At 33.9% G+C, this 20469-nt stretch overlaps 4 protein-coding genes across 4 annotated transcripts; all 4 read left to right on the forward strand.

Annotated features, from left to right (window-relative positions):
- Positions 1 to 2484: 2484 nt before the first annotated feature.
- Positions 2485 to 3678, forward strand: LOC121244774. The gene has a single exon (XM_041142982.1). The coding sequence runs from the start codon at positions 2485 to 2487 to the stop codon at positions 3676 to 3678; it is 1194 nt and encodes a 397-aa protein (XP_040998916.1).
- A 3352-nt stretch (positions 3679 to 7030) lies between these two features.
- Positions 7031 to 8415, forward strand: LOC121244927. Its single transcript, XM_041143176.1, has one exon. It carries the CDS (start codon positions 7198 to 7200, stop codon positions 8200 to 8202), a length of 1005 nt encoding a protein of 334 aa, XP_040999110.1. The 5' UTR covers positions 7031 to 7197; the 3' UTR covers positions 8203 to 8415.
- Positions 8416 to 9960: 1545 nt separating this feature from the next.
- On the forward strand, positions 9961 to 14001 carry LOC121244638 (ras-related protein RABC1). Its single transcript, XM_041142797.1, has 6 exons — positions 9961 to 10407; positions 10526 to 10594; positions 11185 to 11250; positions 12194 to 12315; positions 12661 to 12789; positions 13625 to 14001. Exons 1-6 carry the CDS (start codon positions 10266 to 10268, stop codon positions 13736 to 13738), a joined length of 642 nt encoding a protein of 213 aa, XP_040998731.1. The 5' UTR covers positions 9961 to 10265; the 3' UTR covers positions 13739 to 14001.
- Positions 14002 to 15142: 1141 nt separating this feature from the next.
- LOC121244637 (probable protein phosphatase 2C 11) lies at positions 15143 to 19903 on the forward strand. Its single transcript, XM_041142795.1, has 8 exons — positions 15143 to 15407; positions 16882 to 17024; positions 17159 to 17257; positions 17363 to 17521; positions 17824 to 17910; positions 18126 to 18217; positions 18894 to 18965; positions 19495 to 19903. The coding sequence occupies exons 1-8, from the start codon at positions 15205 to 15207 to the stop codon at positions 19621 to 19623; spliced, it is 984 nt and encodes a 327-aa protein (XP_040998729.1). The 5' UTR covers positions 15143 to 15204; the 3' UTR covers positions 19624 to 19903.
- The last annotated feature ends 566 nt before the right edge of the window (positions 19904 to 20469 follow it).

The raw sequence follows: 20469 nt of genomic DNA on the forward strand, positions 1-20469 counted from the left end.
TTAACTGTTAATAGCTAGGACGTCGCGTGTCATAATAAAATAAAAATAAGATAAAAGTATAGTATGTAATATAATTCAAACAATTATTTTCTATTAAATTAGCATCACAATAAATAAAAATACTCTTAAAGCCTTTGCGAGCATCTCTTTTGTACATGATATAATAAATTCTGAATTACTAATATCAACATCGGCATCGATCGATTATCTTCATTTGAAACTTTAGTTGCAATATATAATTGAAATGTACATGATCAATAATTAAATCTAAAAATCATGTTAACTATAGTGTCTTCAAAAATCGAAAAAGGCTTCATTTGAATCCTTGAACGAGTTCAGCTTATCTTACTTGGATTCTGTTTTAAACCTATCACAACATTCAAATACACAACTTCTAATTACTAAATATCAATTAACTTAAAACATCTTTACACGTAGGATCTACAATTTTTTTCATCTCAACATTTATTTATACGCGGGACCTACAAACTTTTTCAACTTCCCATAAATATATTTTAACTCATCTTAACATCCAAACGCATCTAAACTCATCTTATGTGAGTCTCACAAAATTCACTCTACCATCTCAACTCACAACTATTCATAAATAACTCAACTTATCTCAATTCAATTTAGCTCAACATCCAAACTAAGCTAGAAAAAAGAATATAAGATCATAGATAATAAAGCCAGATGTTTTGTTATTTTAACAGAAGATTAATAAAACTATGAACCCATAATAAAGTTAAAAATAATGGAATGAAAGATGAGTTCGTAGATTAGGCATTGACAATTTACATTATTACTAAATAACAAAGAAAGAACAAAAACTAAATGCCAAGCAAGTTGTTAGTTAGTGATCACCTAACTTGCAAAATAACATACCATTATTTAATTCATTTCTGATTAATCATCATCGACAGATCCGTCTCTTCTAACAAAAGGACATAAATCCGCCTGCTTAATATTTATCAATTTCGACTTTTCTTCGTACTCTTGGATTCTCCAATGTTTATACTAATTACAAGTCCCTAAAGGAAATGATTTTTATTTTTATTTTTATTTTTAAAAAATATCATGTTATCTCAATTTTATTGATTACTTTTACTTATGATGGACGAGTATATACCTTATACAAAGAGTGAAAACTTAGGAGTACAAAGATAGAAAGAAAAAAAAAATCCCAAAAAGAAAACTCCTGAAAGATAAATAGAGACTATATATCAATAAGAAGTGTTATAGAGACTAGATATAAAGAAATTATATAGATGTAAATTTATAAAGTGATGCTGTTTTATGTGATCCGTTAAATCTATTTTACAATAAAAATAACTTTACATAAATCTAACGTATAATATTAAGTCACGTCATTTTGTAGATTTGTAATTATGTAATCAATTTGTGACTAAATGATTTCTCTATATAAAAACAGAATACAATGAGAATGACAAAGAAATAACGGAAATAAGTTAATGCCGAGTAGAAAAAAGACATGCTCGATCCATAAATAAAAGAGCAATCACAATTCCTAAAAGGAAATTATTATTTTGTATAGAGAAATACTTTAACTACAAAGAGATTATACAAAGATAAATTCATAAACTGACGTGACTTGATACAATATGTCAGATTGTAAAGTTACTTTTATTGTAAAATAAATCTAATAAATTATATAAAACTACATAAATTTATGGATTTATTTATATATACTCTCTTTGTATGTATAGTACTTCTTTTTTGTACAATATTACATTAGTTAAAGCGACATTCATTTATATATAGAAAGCTCTTCAATCGGTGGAGTATATATAATATATTAGACATAGATAATTTCGAGGCTCATGAAAACGATTATAGATATATTCGAGAAACTTTACGCACTATAGCTCTGCACTGATCGAAGGGACACTTGCTTAAACAACAATTGAGAGGTGTTTTTAAAAAAATATATGTAACCCATATGGTAATTGAGAGAAATTGGTTTTTGAACTAATATAAGTAATTATCATGCCATAAGCTAGCTGTTAATCCTTTTAAAATTAATTAGTGTTGGAAGAAAGATACTTATAATTGACTTAAAATTAAGAAAAATTCTATTATAAAGTCGGTATATAGAACATATCTAATAAAGTGCATGTAGCACATCTAATAAAGTACTTACATGACATAATTTAATTTAAAAGATAAATTAAATTTAAATCTTGCAGATCAGATTTTACTATTTAAGTGATGTGGATAGTGTGCTGATCTACACACCAGCTTGAGAATATAATAACTCTAAAATTAATTGATATTAAAAAATATTATATATTCATGCCTTTTATGACATTGGAATTAGTTTGATTTTAGAGAGGTAACAGGGAACAATTTACAGACACACCTTCACAACATTAATGCTATGAAAATTGTATAAATATACTAATTGAACACTTTTTTTTTTTTTTTGCAATTTTCATTAATTGAATATACATGAATTGTCAATTTATGTCGGAGCGTCACTCTTGTGAGAAAGGGTCTTCGCCCATTAATAATGGGATTTGCAGAGAAGTCCAGGTCAATTTCCTATATCCCATCACCAAGACCATGCCTTTCTCTCTTCCGCAGGCCATTTCCAAATTCTCATCTCCAGCAGCAACAACAACTCCATCCAAGAAAGGAATCGCCATGGATATCATGGAGCAAGAAGACATGCAATTTCTTGGTATCTTTGGTGTCTATAGAGAAGCGTATAAGATCATGATCTTCTCATGGCGGAAAATCTTGAGCCAGATTACCCTGGCCTTGGTCATCCCTCTATCTTTCATCTTCTTGGTTCACATGGAAGTCTCAGATCTTCTCTTCTCGAGGATCGTCCACAACGAGATAGTCCTGGACGAAACCAGAGCCGGAACTCCAAAACACAACAAGGTCTCAGATGTTGTCACCTCCGAATGGATCAATTTCTGGCTTTTCAAGGCTGCCTATTTCACTTTCCTCCTCATTTTCTCCCTCCTCTCCACCTCCGCCGTCGTTTACACCATTGCATGCATTTACACCGACCAGGAAGTAACCTTCAAGAAGGTCATGAGCGTTGTCCCAAAGGTCTGGAAAAGGCTTATGGTCACTTTCATCTGCACTTACATCGCCTTCTTCGCTTACAACTTCGTGGCTATTTTGATTGTGGTCATATGCGTATTTGTCCTAGTTGATTCTGAATCCAGATATTTTCTCCAAATTTTCATAGCCTTGGGGATCTTGTACTTGGTGGGATTTGTGTACATGACCATAGTTTGGCAGTTAGCCAGCGTCGTGACAGTTTTAGAAGACAGTTGTGGAGTTCAGGCGATGTTGAAAAGCAAGGCACTGTTGAAGGGGAAGATGTGGGTGGCCACAGTTATATTTTTTAAGCTCAATTTTTCTCTTGCAATCATACAGATAGCTTTTAGTAAGCTTGTTGTTCATGGCTGGCGTCTGGGTATAGCGAGCAGGGTTGGATATGGGATTATCTGTTCGTTGTTGCTTTTCAAGTTGGTGCTTTTCGGGCTTATAATTCAGACAGTGATATATTTTGTCTGCAAATCCTACCACCATGAAAACATCGACAAGTCGGCTCTCTCGGATCACCTTGAAGTCTATCTTGGAGAGTACTATGTTCCTTTGAAGGCCAAGGATGTTCAGCTCGAGCAGTTCGATGTTTGATCATTTTGGCCATGGATGTCAGACAAATAATGATCTATAAATGTAATATTAGCTGTTGTCAGTTTAATATCTACATCATCTTGAGAGTGTTGCATGTCACACTAAAGAATCAATGGTTATTTGTGTTATTTTTCATATACATTGCATCAATATTTACCTAAAAAAAAAATAGTTTTAATTCTAGTATGTCACTATAAGAAAATAGGCATTTTCCAGATATTTTCTGATCATCGTAAAAACAAATCGCCACAATTAATCCCTATTTGCAGTATTTTTTGTCTCGCCACTGAAATCCAACATGAAATGTGCTGAAATTACTGTTCCCTTATTTGTGGCGACCTTTTACGGCGATATATTGTCGTCAGAAATATTTTTCCTATATCGGCATTTTATTTGCGATGAATATTAATGTCGTCACAATAGATATTTTTCTGGCGACTTAATGCTTATTAGTGGCGAATAAAAAGTGTTAGAAATAGCATTTTACAAAAGTTTATAAAAAATTGTCGATGATTATTAGGACGAATCTTTAGTCGCTAGAAATGAGCAGTTCCAACAATTTGTAAAACCATCGAAAATAGTAGTTCCACGTTTGCGGCAACTTATGGAGCATTTGCAACGAGTTAATATTGCCACAAATAAAATTTATTTCTGAAACTGTGTTTTATTTTCGATGACTACTAAAATCGCCGCATGTTCTAAGAAAATAGGGTATTTCCAATGATTTTAAAATCGCCGCAAAAACTACTTAGCAATTAGAGTTTTTGCAAAATTTATGAAAACTGTACAAAATCTTTTCCGACGACCTTTACTCGCCGCAATTGAGTATTTCGAGCGATATTTTATTCATTGGTAATGACTTTTATCATTTTCGGCGAGGTTATGTTGATTTGCGGCGATATTAAGACATTGCAAAAAGCTAATAAAATTAAATTGCCTGCTTGTTTTCCCATCATTTCCCTCCAGCCGTTTCGCTCCCCTCCCTCCCCTTCTCTCTCCCCAACTCTTCCTTCTCGAGCATAACTCACTCCATCGCGTGAATTTGGCATCAACATTCCTACCAAGCCATTGCCACCTCATCTCAATGGCCACCCCTTCCTTCCCATTCCATCCCGCCACCAATCTCTTGTCTCTCCGAATCTGGCGTCACCCATCTTTCTCTCTCGGATTTCTCTATGTCGCTGCCATTAGGGGCGCCGTTTGCCACACCCTTCTCCTCTGGAGCCCCCTTCTCCTCTATGCCCAGCCCAGTAACCCGAGGCCCTCCCTCTCTCCATTGCTTTGTTCGCAACCCACGTCTATAAATGCGATATAAGTTTTTGGGTAATGTTTAAGGCTTATATCTTTCATCTAATCTTATTCGGATGTAAGATTGTTAATCTTGCTATTTATTTATTTTATCAAGGTTTCCTTTAATAATTTAGTGCACTGCTTGCAGCTAACTGTATAGATGTTGAAGGGAATGCACATAGCAGTCCAGTTGTGAGGTTACCTTTTACTTCTCTGTTTAATATTCTTGGCATGTGAGATGATTATATGTTAATTGCATAAACTAGATGCATGCAATCTTAAAGATCTTGATCATTGTTAACATTTGTGAAGAACTCAAATTTGTTCAACTTTTAAAATTTTAGATTTTAATGTTTATAAGGTTCTAATATATTGAGATTATTTGGACAGATTGAAAATGAATATGGTTTCATACGGAAATAACATACTATTATTTAATTCATTTCTGATTAATCATCATCGACAGATCCGTCTCTTCTAACAAAAAGGACATAAATCCGACTGCTTAATATTCTTTTTTATTGTTTTGATTTTTCTTTGTCTTGGATTCTCCAAAGTTTATACTAATTAAAAGTCCCTAAAGGAAATGATTTTTATTTTCATTTTTAAAAAATATGTTATTTCAATTTTTATTGATTACCTTTACTTATAACGAATAAATACCTCATACAAAGAATGAAAACTTGGGATTATAAAGATATACAGAATTTATAGAAAGAAAAAAAAATCCCAAAACCAAAATCCTAAAAAAGTAAATAGAGAATATATATAAATGATAAGTGTTAAGAAATTACATAAAAGTAAATTTATAAAGTGATGTTGCTTCATGTGATCTGTTAGATCTACTTTACAGTAAAAATAATTTTATAATCTAACGTATAACGATATCAAGTCATGTCATTTTGTAAGTTTACAATTATATAATTTCCTTGTGTCTAAATGATTTCTCTATATAAAAACAGAACACAATGAGATTGACTTAGAAATAAAGAAATACGTTAATGCCGAATAGAGAAAAGACATGCACGATCCATAAATAAAAGAGCAATCACAGTTCCTAAAAGAAAACGATTATTTTAGTTTTAACTTTTATCCAAAGCATGTCAAGTTTTGTACAATATTACATTAGTTAAAGCGACATTCATGATTTATATATAGAAAGCCCTTCAATCGGTGGAGTATATATAATGTATTAGACATAGATAATTTCGAGGCTCATGAAAACGATTATAGATATATTCGAGAAACTTTACACACTATAGCTTTGCACTAATCGAAGGGACACTTGCTTAAACAACAATTGAGAGGTGCTTTAAAAAAAATATATGTAACCCAATATAGTAATTGAGAGAAATTGGTTTTTGAACTAATATAAGTAATTATCATGTCATAAGCTAGCTGTTAATCCACTTAAAATTAATTGGTGTTAGAAGAAAGATATATACTTTCCGTTTGGATACAGAAACACTCTCAACCCATCTCATTTCATCATTATAATTTTTTCAAATTTTCATACAAAATATAATAAATAATTCAACTTTTTCAAATTTCAAAACAATAATAATGTTAAAAATTAATATTCTAACAATATTTTATTTAACTCATCTAAAACCATCTCACTATCCAAATGAGCCAAATTAAGAAAAATTATATTATGAAGTCGGTGTGCAGAGCACATCTAATAAAGTGTTGATATGACATAATTTAATTTGAAAGATAAATTAAATTTAAATATTATAAATCAAATCTTATCATTTTAGTGATGAGAATGGTGTGTTGATCTACACACAAACTTAAAAATAGAATAACTCTAAAATTAGTTGGTATTAAAAAAATATATATTCATGCCTTTTATGACATTGGAAGTTTTATTTTAGGGAGGTAACAGGCTAGGAACAATTTATAGACACACCTTCACAACATTAATGCTATGAAAACTGTATAAATATATTAATTGAACATTTTTTTGTAATTGAATATACAGGAACCAATTCATATCGATGGGTCACTCTTGTGAGAGAGCCTAGCTTAAGGGTCTTCGCCCATTAATAAGACGCGTGCATGACTTGACCTGGTTTGTTTGAAGGGTTGGAGACTTTTGGGATCTGCAGAAAAGTCCGAGTCAATTTCCTATATCCAATCCCCAAGACCACTCTTTCCCTTCCGCAGGCCATTTCCAAATTCTCATCTCCAGCAGCAACAACAACTCCATCCAAGAAAGGAATCGCCATGGATATGGAGCAAGAAGACATGCAGTTTCTTGGTATCTTTGGTGTCTATAGAGAAGCGTACAAGATCATCTTCTCATGGCGGAAAATCTTGAGCCAGATTACCCTGGCCTTGGTCATCCCTCTATCTTTCATCTACTTGGTTCACATGGAAGTCTCAGATCTTCTCTTCTCGAGGATCGTCCACAACGAGATAGTCCTGGACGAAACCAGAGCCGGAACTCCAAAACACAACAAGCTCTCAGATGTCCTCACCTCCGAATGGATCACTTTCTTGCTTTTCAAGGCTGCCTATTTCACTTTCCTCCTCGTCTTCTCCCTCCTCTCCACCTCCGCCGTCGTTTACACCATTGCATGCATTTACACCGGCCGGGAAGTAACCTTCAAGAAGGTCATGAGCGTTGTCCCAAAGGTCTGGAAACGGCTTATGGTCACTTTCATCTGCACTTTCATCGCCTTCTTCGCTTACAACATCGTGGCTTTTCTGATCATGATCACATGCGCAATTTTCCTAATTGAGTCTGCATCCAGATATTTTGTCCCCATTCTCATAGCCGTGGGGATCTTGTACTTGGTGGGATTTGTGTACATGACCATAGTTTGGCAGTTAGCCAGCGTCGTGACAGTTTTAGAAGACAGCTATGGAGTTCAGGCGATGCTGAAAAGCAAGGCGCTGTTGAAGGGGAAGATGTGGGTGGCCACAGTTATATTTTTTAAGCTCAATATTTCTCTTGCAATCATACAGATAGCATATAGAAAGCTTGTTGTTCATGGCTGGCGTCTGGGCATGGTGAGCAGAGTTGGATATGGGATTATCTGTTTGTTGTTGCTTTTCAAGTTGGTGCTTTTCGGGCTTATAATTCAGACAGTGATATATTTTGTCTGCAAATCCTACCACCATGAAAACATCGACAAGTCGGCTCTCTCGGATCACCTTGAAGTCTATCTTGGAGAGTATGTTCCTTTGAAGGCCAAGGATGTTCAGCTGGAGCAGTTCAATGTTTGATCATTTTGGCTATGGATGTCAGACAAATAATGATCTATACATGTAATATTAGCTGCTGTTATGAGTTTTATATCTACATATCATCTTGAGAGTGTTGCATGTCACAGTACTACATGAGAATCAATGGTTATTTGTGTTATTTTTAATATACATTGCATCAATATTTACCAAAAACAAAAACCAGTTTGAATTCTAATGTAACAATGTTGGGTTCAACCTTTTCTGCTGTCTCTTTTGAGTTGCTGGCTGTTTTGAGGAAGTGGTCAATGCGTATGATATGGGGTTGGTTGACTTGAACCTTGGAATCTGTTTGTTGGAATTGAGAAAAATAATTAGGAACCAGATGGGAAACTTCCTCCTTTGAAATTCTGTTCTCAAGACCAAGGTGAGCTTTTTACATTATTAGTTAGAAGGGGTGATTTTATATATATATTCTAACGTCTTTTATGGTTTAAAAAGAAATAGATACAACACGTGAATCTCGATACATTTAATTCACCGAAACTTTATTCCCACGCTTCCAGGTCATAAGGACATAACTAATTTGAGATTGGGACTGAACCCAATCATCCATCCTATGCAATCAGTGTATCTACCTGGTTGGCAACTTCCATTATTGTCTTCACCAATTAGGTTCTTTTGTTATGCTTCTAAGTGAAGTTGTTTTAATGATCATGGATGAACAAAAGAAAAAGAAAGAAACAAATATATAGGTCCGTTTAGATAGTGAGATGAGATTAAATAATTTTAAATAAAAGTTAAAATTTGAATAAAATATTGTTAGAATATTATTTTTTAATATTATTATTGTTTTGAGATTTAAAAAAATTAAATTATTTATTATATTTTGTGTAAAAATTAAAAAAAAATTATAATGATAAAATGAAATGATCTGTAGCTAAATGGGACCTAGTTTGCCAATCTTCCACGCATTTAATGGAAGCAGGAGGCCAACAATATTTGATCACAAATACAAAAAAACCAAACACACACACACACAATAATTACTACCTCTACCATCTTCAAAGCTTAGAGAGTAAAGAAAATTTGTTGAAAGGAACATGAGAAGAGATCTCGTAAGAATAATGGAGATTTAATGCTGACCAAGATACGAAAATCATCACCTCTTCATTCGAAAATATAAAATGAAGAAAAGGTGACAAGTGAGGTAACCACAGATGGAGAGATAGAGAGAGAGTAAACAGAGAAAATCTTAGATATCCAGAAAAACCTAAATTAAATATCATGTCAGTATTACACATTACCTATTAAAAAAAAAAAGAAAAAGAAATTGAAGAACCTTCTGGACAATTCTTTTAAGAGAACGAAGATGACAACAATCGTTGGAGAAGGCGACCGCTAGAGAGAAGGGGACGCTTGTTGGCTGGGGAAGAGCGAAGTCTCTTGGCAAGAATGGGGTTGAAGAAGAATATGGCTTGCGGGTTGAAGAAGAAAAGAGTGAAGAAGAGAAGGGAGTTTCTAGAGAAAGAAAGAAAAGAAAGATGAAATTGAGGGTTTTGGTAATAAAGAAAAAGAAAAACAAAAGGAAAGAGGGAGCAGTAGGTAGATAAATAATAAAATAACATTTTGGTCTGTATACAGTACCTCACCAGACATGAAGAAGAGCTAAGATATATGCATAAATGTCAAACTTAAAAAATTTAGTTAGGATAATGTAGATATTTTTTTCCACATTTGTTTTTAATTTAAACTTACATTGATAAACGACTAGGTAATTATCATTGCTCTAACGGCAGCAATCCTATGCAAGAGATATTATTTTCAATTCCTCTCTTAAAAGTGTTTGAATCAAACGACGCCGTTCTAAGAAGAAAGAAAAAACTTTAGCAGTGCTTGCCTGGGCCCTCTGCAACATTCGCCTTTCACTTTCAGCAGAGCACGCAAAACAAGAAAACTCAATAAAGAGATAAAGATCCTTTCTGTTTCGAATCTAATTTTCTTCTCTCTATTTCCTATCAATTCCATTGATTCACAGAAATCGAATTCTACGTTAATGGTAGTGTTGTTGATTGGCTGGGACTGTTAAGGTTTGTTTGCGTACAATGGATACGGCGTCGTCTTCGACTCCAGCAGAGTTTGATTACCTGTTCAAGTTGTTGCTGATTGGGGATTCTGGCGTTGGGAAGAGCACGTTCCTCTTGAGCTTCACTTCCAATACCTTCGAGGATCTCTCTCCGACAATCGGTGAGTTTGGCGTTTCCCCCTCATCTTACCAATGGCGTGAATTGTTATTATAATTGTTATGTATTTATTTCTCTGATTTCTCAAATATTCAATTTATATTATTAAAAATGATTTCTAGGTGTGGATTTTAAGGTGAAACATATTACCATTGGGGGAAAGAAGTTGAAGCTTGCAATTTGGGACACAGGTATTTAACTGGAATTTGTTTATTGTATTTGCAAATGTTTGATCATGAAATGTTATTGTCTGAAAAGTCTCTGCTTTAGAGTTGTGTGAAAAAACCTCGGATTCCCGCATCCATTATATGGGAATGTCCTGTTATCGGCTGTTTGTTTTACGTAGAGTGTGATAGAAAAGTATGGGTTATAAATTTATGATAAATAACATGAAAGCTCAATTATATTAGATTCCCTTATAATGCATAATCAAACCGCATTTGGTGACCGGTAGTTATTGTTCTTGGAAATATTAAACGTATTTTTTGGTTGTTCCCTGGATTATGAGCTGGTTTAAGGAGTCCCCCAATCATGCGAAGGATACTTTGATTTTGGGTGAGCATATGATATGTTGATTTATACTAATGCAGTTGGGTTTCATGGAGTAGAGTGACAAATTTTAGTATTTTACAACTTTCAGCTAGTATATAATTAATATATGCTATTTATCACACATGTGTCTGTGCACACACACTCTTACTTTGAAAGCACATTAATTCAGGTTATATTTTGCTCCCATGCTTTGTTTCTGACATTAATTTCCTGTTTTCTCATCATGAAGCTGGACAAGAAAGATTTAGAACTCTAACTAGCTCATATTACAGAGGAGCTCAAGGGATAATAATGGGTATGTTGATTCATCGCCATTTATCTATGCTTTCTTTTCCTCTGTGTGCCTTATTATCATTGGGAGTTCACTATTTTGTTAGTGAAAACTGTAAACAAGTATGCTTTATTTGTTGAATATAAAATTACACACACATGTTAAAACTGCTTGGGATAAATTCAAATTTAGGTTACCTTGTCAAGGTCAAACTTGGGATTAATTTTTAATTCTTAATGGAAGGGGTGAGCTAAACAGAATCAGTTTTTCTGTCATCCAACCGCATAATTTTTTTCTTTCATCATGCCATAGGATTAATTATTTTGCATAGAAACGGAATGCAAATGCATGGCTGATATTTGGGATTGTTTGAAGACCATATCATGCATGCCTTCATCCTCGATTTGTCTCTTTTGAGTTCTATTTTTCGTAATTTCTTTACTGATAAAAAACTCTTAATTTCATGTTTTGTGTGTCTGTTTTTGTGCTTTGTGCGTAAAATTTTGGTACTGCTATCGCCTTGATATTTTGTTGTTGGCTTAGATGTGTTGTTTTGAGGTATAAACCTTACTTCCCAGCAAAGGAAGCGCAGAGTTGTTCTTCTGGAGAGAATTCTTTTTTTTTTCCTAAAAAACAAATCTTATTCTTGTTCATTTCATAGAGTGGAAATGCTGTAATTCTATACAAGTAAGTTGTTTTACTTATGATTTGCATTAACTTCGTGTTTTATGTTATTGAATCCCCTACTACAGAGTCACTAGTATCCTTAAGGATGACCAGTGTTGTTTAAGTGTGGACCTAGTTCTCCTTTATTGATTTTTTGGTAATAATAAACTAAACAATGTTCTTGTCTTTTTCTGCCCAACTGTATGTTTGTAATTGATCTAGTAACCTTTTATGTTGTACTTCTTTAATTGGGACGGGTTATTTTCTATACCTTAGTCATTGGATTTGGTAAATGGTGCAGTGTATGATGTAACAAGGCGAGAAACCTTTACAAATCTATCTGATATATGGGCCAAGGAAATTGACTTGTACTCAACAAATCAAGATTGCATCAAGATGCTTGTTGGCAACAAAGTTGATAAGGTATTTCTTTAGTGAACTTGCATTTATAGTCTTTTGATTCTTGAGAGCATCCTGATCTTGATAAAAATGTCTGAAGGTTAGGATTGTACTAAGATCTCTCATCCCCAGACCATATAATTGTGAGAACAACACCTGGGTAGTTTCCTCTTAATGTGTTCGAGGAAATTAACAATGAACTATTAACCTTGATCGCATGATTAGGATATGTAACCAGTTTTTTTGAACTTTGTCTTGTGAGCTTTCTAGTTGCAGGATTCTTGGGATGTTATGTTGTTTCTATTATTTTCTTATGACAGTTTTTTGAATTAAAGATGTCAAGTGCATTGAATTTACCTGTATTTTCAGGAGGGTGAAAGGGTTGTCAGCAAAAAAGAGGGTATTGACTTTGCAAGAGAATATGGATGCCTTTTCTTGGAATGTAGTGCGAAAACTCGAGTCAATGTGGAGCAATGCTTCGAGGAGCTTGTATTAAAGGTATGCAAAATGTTAAAACCTTTCCTCTCTAAATTGTTTTTATATCATAATATACTTTTATATGTGATTCCTCGGATGTGCACCAGTTCTGGTATGGGTTTGGTTCCAGGTGTCAAGTTTTAGTCCCCTACTTTTCAAAAACTGGGAAATAAGGATTGCCCTTATAATAAAACTGATCCTCTTAGTGGAATCAAGCTAGATTCATGCTCATTCTCGTGGGGTATCTATCTGGTCAGCTTTTGTAACTCTTGGGGTGAATCTTACTGTTGGATTGGACCCCAGCGACAATTTTCTAAGCCTCGTGCCTTTTGAAGGTGTGGCACAAGGACACAAGCAGCAAAAGGATACTGCATATAAACAAAATTCTTTGTTAGTATAAAGTCACGGTTATATGCATAATGACATTCTTAGGTCCGCAAGGAAGCATGTACATCAAGGAAACTGATTTATACAGACCTAGGGTGTGTAAGCCCCGTGATGGCCCTTTGAAAAAAGTGAGATCCACTGTGAAAAGGTGGGTTTCACTTTTTCTCAAAGGACCTACACAGGGCTTGCACGCCCTAGGCTTGTATCTAGTACTCATTATCGTAAGTTGCATCTTCTTCTCGTAAGATTTGAAGGCATAAATACACACTTTTCTGTGTGTCTCTCTCTCATACTGGTTCACCAAATTATGTGGTGAAGAAGGTAATTCATGTAGCAGAATAACTATGGTGGTTGTGCCTTTTATAGCAAAGAATGCATTCATTTGTTTGGTTTATTTGCTCAAATATTTTGTTGAGCTTTAAAGAGTAACTTGTGTGGATGATGCGAGGGTAACATGTTGATGTGCCAGATTTTGGAGACGCCTAGTCTCTTGGCTGAGGGCTCAGCTGGGGTGAAAAAGAGCAACATCTTCAAACAGAAACCTCCCCAATCTGGTGCTTCCACTAGTGGCTGCTGCTCTTAGTGATTGTACTCTGTTGTTTCTTCAAACTCTCCCCTCCAAAAGTAGCATTTCGTTCTTACCTTCTTCCCCAATTTGATCTAAAATGTTCACATGCAATTCAATTTGATGGGAAAGTGTACATTTAGTTCAAAAAACAATGACTAATGTCTCCAATGACACTCCTCTTCCCCTTTACAGCTCATGAAACGAAGGTTTGCAAGAATCAGTTGAATATTGCTGATAATATTTCAATCCGTATGCGATGGACTGAATGGTCTTGATTTGATCACAATTTTAGAATCATTCACCTTTGGACATGATCTTGTTCGGTTTCAGTTTTATTTTTCTGGGGTTGGTTTGGCTTCACGGCCGTGTTTCAATATTTTATCATTACTTTTCGAATACTTTTTATTATTATTTAATATTTTATTATTACTTTTTTAATATTATTTACAGATCAACTAGGATCACTTCACTATCCAAAAGTAATCTAAATATCGATCCAGAGAGGTACAAAGTGATAGCTTAATCATTTTATAGAAATTTTAGATTTACTCAGAGTTGAAAGATTATGAGACTTATATGTTAAAACTTTCATCTATTTTATAATTAAAGAGTTTTACATAACATATATGTTTACAATTCTTTTTTGTTTTGTTTTTAAATTATCTTTCATACTCCCAACATTTTTTTAACCAAAATGTATTCATGAATCCATGAAAATTCTTGATGTACAAAATAAGAATCCACCAAGATAGGTTAATAGTTGAAAGAGTTATAACCAAGAATGGATATAAGTATAGGCATAATCTTTTATATAATTATATTTTAAATTGAAAATAATTTTATTTTTTATCTCCTATACTATACATTAATATATGATTTGTCATTTTGTCATTTTATTTAAATTTATATATTTATATATTAATATGTGTGTTTAAAAAGAATGATAAAAATGATAAATTGTATATTGATGTGTAGTGTAAGAGATGATAAGTAAAATTTTTATTTAATAAAATGATATTATTTTTTATATAAAATAAAATTGTATAAAAATGATTATAAGTGCATTATTATTTTTAAAAAAATAAAAAAATAGATATAGCAATCATAGACAAGATTGAATTGACGTTGTTAGTTTTCTTTGTACCTGTGTTGACATCAGTAGTTGTCAGTGTCGGTTTTTATTAAATTTATCTCCATTTATTTCAACATTTTAATTAAAAAAAATTAAATTTATTTTAAATTAAAAAAATTAAAATTAAATTATAATTCACAACTCACTCCAATCCAAACAAACACTAATTTTGAAACTTGATAGTTCAAAGTGGAGCCCATACAACTGACAGAGTGGAGAGGACCCAGAACCAGAAGGTGGGGTCATCTACGCTAAAATCATTGCGTTGGGACTTGAGTGGGTTTTTTTATTTATTTATTTAAAAAACAAGTAAAAGGAAGAGAAAGGAAGTGAGGGAGCGCCGTAGGGCATGAACACGCTAGTAGAGGATTCTGCCACCACCTCCACCGCCGCTACTGATCCCGGCAACGTTACAAATCCGACGGAGCCGAAGACCCTCGCCGGAGATTCCGACCAGGAGGCGAAATATGGCCCCCCGCGACCACTAGCGCCGGCGTTCATAATGTCCTCCTCCACAGAACCCGATGCCATTTTCACCGGTGGCGGCATCAGGTTTCCTGTCTTTCTCGTGTTTCTTTGTTTTCATTGCTGCTCTTTTAAATGTATTAATTGTTAGATTTCTATTTGTCTGTCTGTTGGGATCTCTTCTTGATAGATATATGTTATTTCTTCGGTTTGGTGCTATATTTTCAGAATTTCACTTTCCCGTTTGATTGATTTTTCTCCAAGTGTGGTCTGGTTTTGGAAGTTTACTCAAAACGCAACTCTCAAATGTTATGCTTTGGCTGGAAAATCCTTGTGGAAATCCTCTGTGCCGATTGCGTTCGAGTTGTTGGTTGGGTCTGGATTTTTGTTAATTTTGGGAGAGCACGTACCAAGTTGTTCGCTTTTATGCTAAATAACATATAAAAAACAGTTGCAAGTCTGGTTTTAGGCTTCGGGTTTGATTTAGCATTAATTAATCCTATGCTCAGTGATGTCAAGTGGTAGAGTCGTTGCATTGGGGTTGACTTGACTTATATTGCGCTTGGAATTCAAAATCTATTTTTATGATTTTGAATTGTCATATGCTTTTGAATCTAATATGGGACCTTTTACACAATTCAACTTTGATCATTATGTACCCTAATCGACATCTACATGGACAGGCAGGCCTTATGTTTAACTAAGGGCATAGTCTTTTCCACTAAGGGAAAGATCACAGAAAGTAGAGGTGAAAGTTGGTTGGTCCGGACCGGAGAAACCGATCGGACCGGACTGACCCTAGACCCAGACCGGTCGGTCTCGGTCCCTAAAATAGAGGATCGAGACTTTTCGGTTTGGTCCGGTCCCGTTCCAGGGGTTTCCCATCCCAGACCGGATTGGACTGTACCGACCAAATTAAAAAAAAAATTATATATATTATTTATATAATAATTGTATAATTAATTTTATAATTTTCATCTAACCTATCACCATTAAAAATATAAAATTTTAAATATGTTATTAACAAATTAATATTTGATCAATTAACTAATGTATAATATCAATTAACTAATTATATATAAGTTAAGAATGTAATTTTCATCTAATTTATTATCATTGACCATATAAAATAATTTTTTATTGAGTTAGTTACATAATCCACATTAATAATTCACTTAATTTTAATTTAGTATTTTAAATAAATTTTTTAATTAATTTATTTAAAAAAAAGAAGAAAAAAAATTGGGCTGGACCAATAGCTACCAATCTAGTCTGGTCCGGGGGGTGATGGACCGAAAATAACCCCCCCGGACCGATTTACACCCCTAACAGAAAGGTCTTTGAACCCTTGATATATCATGGAAAGATTATATTACCTTTGATATATGTTTATAAAGAATACCATGGGTGTGGTGAAGCTTGAAATCTTTTCTTGACATTTTTTTTTTCTCTTTGGCAAATGGAAGACTGTTTCAAATATTATATAGACCCACAGGGCCACAATTGTCCGAGAGTGGTTGAAGTTACATATTTGACTAAATGTTCTATTTTTATGATTAAGCCTTCTTACTGGAAGCCAAAATGGAAGTTTCAACTATGGATATTCCACTTTCAAGGGTAAAAGAGCTTCCATGGAGGATTTCTACGAGACTAGAATTTCCGAAGTTGATGGTCAGATGGTCGCATTTTTTGGTGTTTTTGATGGTACGGCCTAGGATATTATTTTCTCTCCTCATATGATGATTTTTTTTTTAAGCTCAAGATTCTTTCTATGAGTAGGGACATTACTTATCCAATTATCTGTTTTGTTTTTACGTGGTTATTGTCATCCAATTCAGGCCATGGGGGTTCGAGAACTGCTGAATACCTAAAAAACAACCTTTTCAAGAATTTAAGTAGCCACCCAGATTTTATCAAAGACACAAAGACAGCTATTGGTACGAAGTCGATTAACTTCTACTGTCATTATTTGTATGGAGTGATTTAAACTATTTATTCATGTGGATCATACTCCAGTAACAAATTTTCTTTTTCCATTGTAGTTGAAGTATTTAGACAGACAGATGCTGATTACCTCAATGAAGAAAAAGGCCAGCAAAAAGATGCTGGTTCAACTGCATCAACTGCTGTGCTGTTAGGTGACCGGCTGCTTGTTGCAAATGTTGGTGATTCCAGAGTAGTTGCCTCTAGAGCTGGTTCAGGTTGCTGCCTTATCTGTTAACATTGGGATTTTTTTACAACCATGCCTCTAACATCAGTATAAATTAGGAAATTTAGACCTTAAAGCAATCAAGAATTTCTCACCACCTATGGTTCATATTTTCTTTTGAAAATTAATTTGCAGACCAAAATTGCCTTTTTTAAATGACTTTTATAAGCCAGACCAATGGATTGACTTCTATAGGTTTTACTTGATTTATATGAGAATATACATATTAAGAAATCTCTTTTGTCTCTTTAATTTGATGGTTAATTTGATGGTTGTTATTGTTGCCTTTTACAGCTATCGCTTTGTCTATTGATCACAAACCTGACAGATCTGATGAGCGTGAACGGATTGAACAGGCTGGAGGTTTCATCATTTGGGCTGGTAAATTTTGTCTTCTTGGTATTATGTGTATGCATTTATTGTGGTTGGTTTAGCTTGTGACCATAACTTCTGCAATGAGGAATTTTTATCTGCATATAGTGTTGCATAAAGAATAGAATGCAACTGAAGGCTGAGCTATTCAAGTTGTTCTTTCACCAATTTAGTTTGTTATGCAACAGTTCTTGTGAACTTGTAACATGGTGCTGCTTTCACAGGCACTTGGAGGGTTGGTGGTGTTCTTGCCATTTCTCGTGCATTTGGAGACAAACTACTAAAGCAATATGTTGTTGCTGAGCCAGAAATCCAGGTTAACTTTTACCTTTCCCTTCTTTTTTTTTTTTTTTTTCCCACTTGAAAGCTGAAGTGATAATCTTGACTGTTTCTTGCATCAATATTTGTCATTCATAAAGGAAGTTATAACAAGTTTTCGATTTAATTGGTGACGTTACTGTATTTGCTCAGTGTGTTTCTATTGGAATGTATGAGGGTTAAACAAACAGATTATTGGGAACAGGTGCAACATAAGATGATTTGTCTCAAGTAGCAAGGAAGATGGAATGGATTTTGATAGGTCTTAGGTTAAAATCTTACCAAGCAAAAGAAAAGGGTGCAACTTTTACATAATTTGCTTTCCATTATTGAATCTCAAATCTTTCCTTGTTAACTACAAAATATCGTGCTAGGGGTTTTACATTTTTGTTTTCCTAATCTCTGCTAATATATTTTGAAATCTTTCATTGTTTAACTGCTTCCATACATATCATGGATTTCGTAGTTTTATCTTGTAAGGTTCTATTCATGAAAAGTACCCTGAATTTTAAGCTGGCTGTCATGCTACCCCGAACCACTTCCTTTCTCTTGATAATTTTCTCGTACATTTTGTCATTTTATTGCTGAAGCATGTGAAGATTTTGTAATGGAGCTTCACTTTACTATATTCCTTGTTTTGTTACTCAATTGTTTTTTCATGTTCCAATGCCTAGGAAGAAGAAATTGATGGTGTAGATTTTATAATTCTTGCTAGTGACGGACTTTGGAATGTCATATCGAATAAGGTGAGTGTTTGGTAAGCCTTAAATTACTCTGCCATTGAAACTGTTTGAAATTCCCTTTTCAGTTTTTCTTTCGAGAAGCTGTAGTGGTTATCTTTTTTAATTTTGGAGGGGGGGTTGAGTTTGTAAAAAGGACCCATGTATTGCACCCTTTAAATTCACCGGAAAAAAGAACAGAAAATGGATATTCTCTTTCCTCGGTTTGTTTTGGTGAATTATTTGGACCACCTGAGTTCCCATTCTTTGTAAAAAGGTTTATCTTGTTACTGAGATGAGGCCAGTTCAAATAATCTATACTCTCCTTCCTTTAAAATAGCCTAAAATGTCCTTCACTTATCTAATTGTGTTTCAGTAGTACGTATTAGGATGCTAAATCCAGTTATAGATAATTTAAAGGGAAAGGGAGGATAATCAGTGAAGGAGATGATAGTTATGTATTCTCTAATGTCTACACCAATTGCATGCCGTCGGAAGTATAAATTATATTTCATGGAATCACAGTATCTCACAAAGCTGTCTCTATTCCTTCCAGGATGCTGTGGCTTTAGTACAGGATATATCAAATGCAGAGGAGGCATCAAGAAGACTTGTGACAGAAGCTTATGCCCGAGGAAGTTCTGATAATATCACTTGTATCGTTGTTCGGTTTGATGTTTCATGAGCAGACACGTTAAGCCTTTCAAGTATAAGTTAATGATCTTTCCTATCATGATTATTCAAGACTTTTACTGTAATCTTTCCTTATTTTCAAAGTCTTGCAGGCTTTAGGATCATAAAAAAGTATCCATGCAAGTAACAAAAAAGCAGATTCTTCAACTCTTTTTTCCCCATCTTCTCAATGTAGAGTGTGAACAGGCTAAGATCTGACTTTTGAAGATGTTGGTCCTGAACAACACATAATTAATTTGTGTTTAATTGATGGTTTATGGAATTGATGCAAATCTAGATACTTTGTCAATCTCACGTCTGAAATCCCTTTCCTGGAGTCTTCCTTTGAAGTCTTCAGCCCCAAACTCAATTCTTAAGGCTGTGTTTGGTAAGTGAGATTACTTCATTGTTATCCAATATTATTTATAAATTATTTATTATTATTCACAAATCATCTGAGATCACCTCAGCATCCAAATATAGCCTAATTGGTTGATGGTTACTATCAGCTTATCTGATGGCTCCCACATTGGCCTCTTCCCTTGTATCAACCTACCTCACCATTTTAAATACATACATATATCTCTCTGTATATAAGAAGTGTTACAGTCATGAAAATTTATTTTATAATAAAAATAATTTTATAATTTGATATATCGCATTAAGTCACGTTAGTTTATAAATTTATTTTTATTAAATTTCTTTATGTCCAAAACATTTCAACGTATCTTTTCGCCTGTTGATTTATGGGTATAGATTGAAATATTGTGTAATAAAAAATTGTTACCAATCCGAAATAATATTCTAAAATTCGTTTTTTGGACTCTACTAGCAGCCATAAATTGTAATGCCCTTTTCC

The sequence above is a fragment of the Juglans microcarpa x Juglans regia genome, chromosome 8S (genome assembly GCF_004785595.1).
Source record: "Juglans microcarpa x Juglans regia isolate MS1-56 chromosome 8S, Jm3101_v1.0, whole genome shotgun sequence".
Taxonomy (NCBI): domain Eukaryota; kingdom Viridiplantae; phylum Streptophyta; class Magnoliopsida; order Fagales; family Juglandaceae; genus Juglans; species Juglans microcarpa x Juglans regia.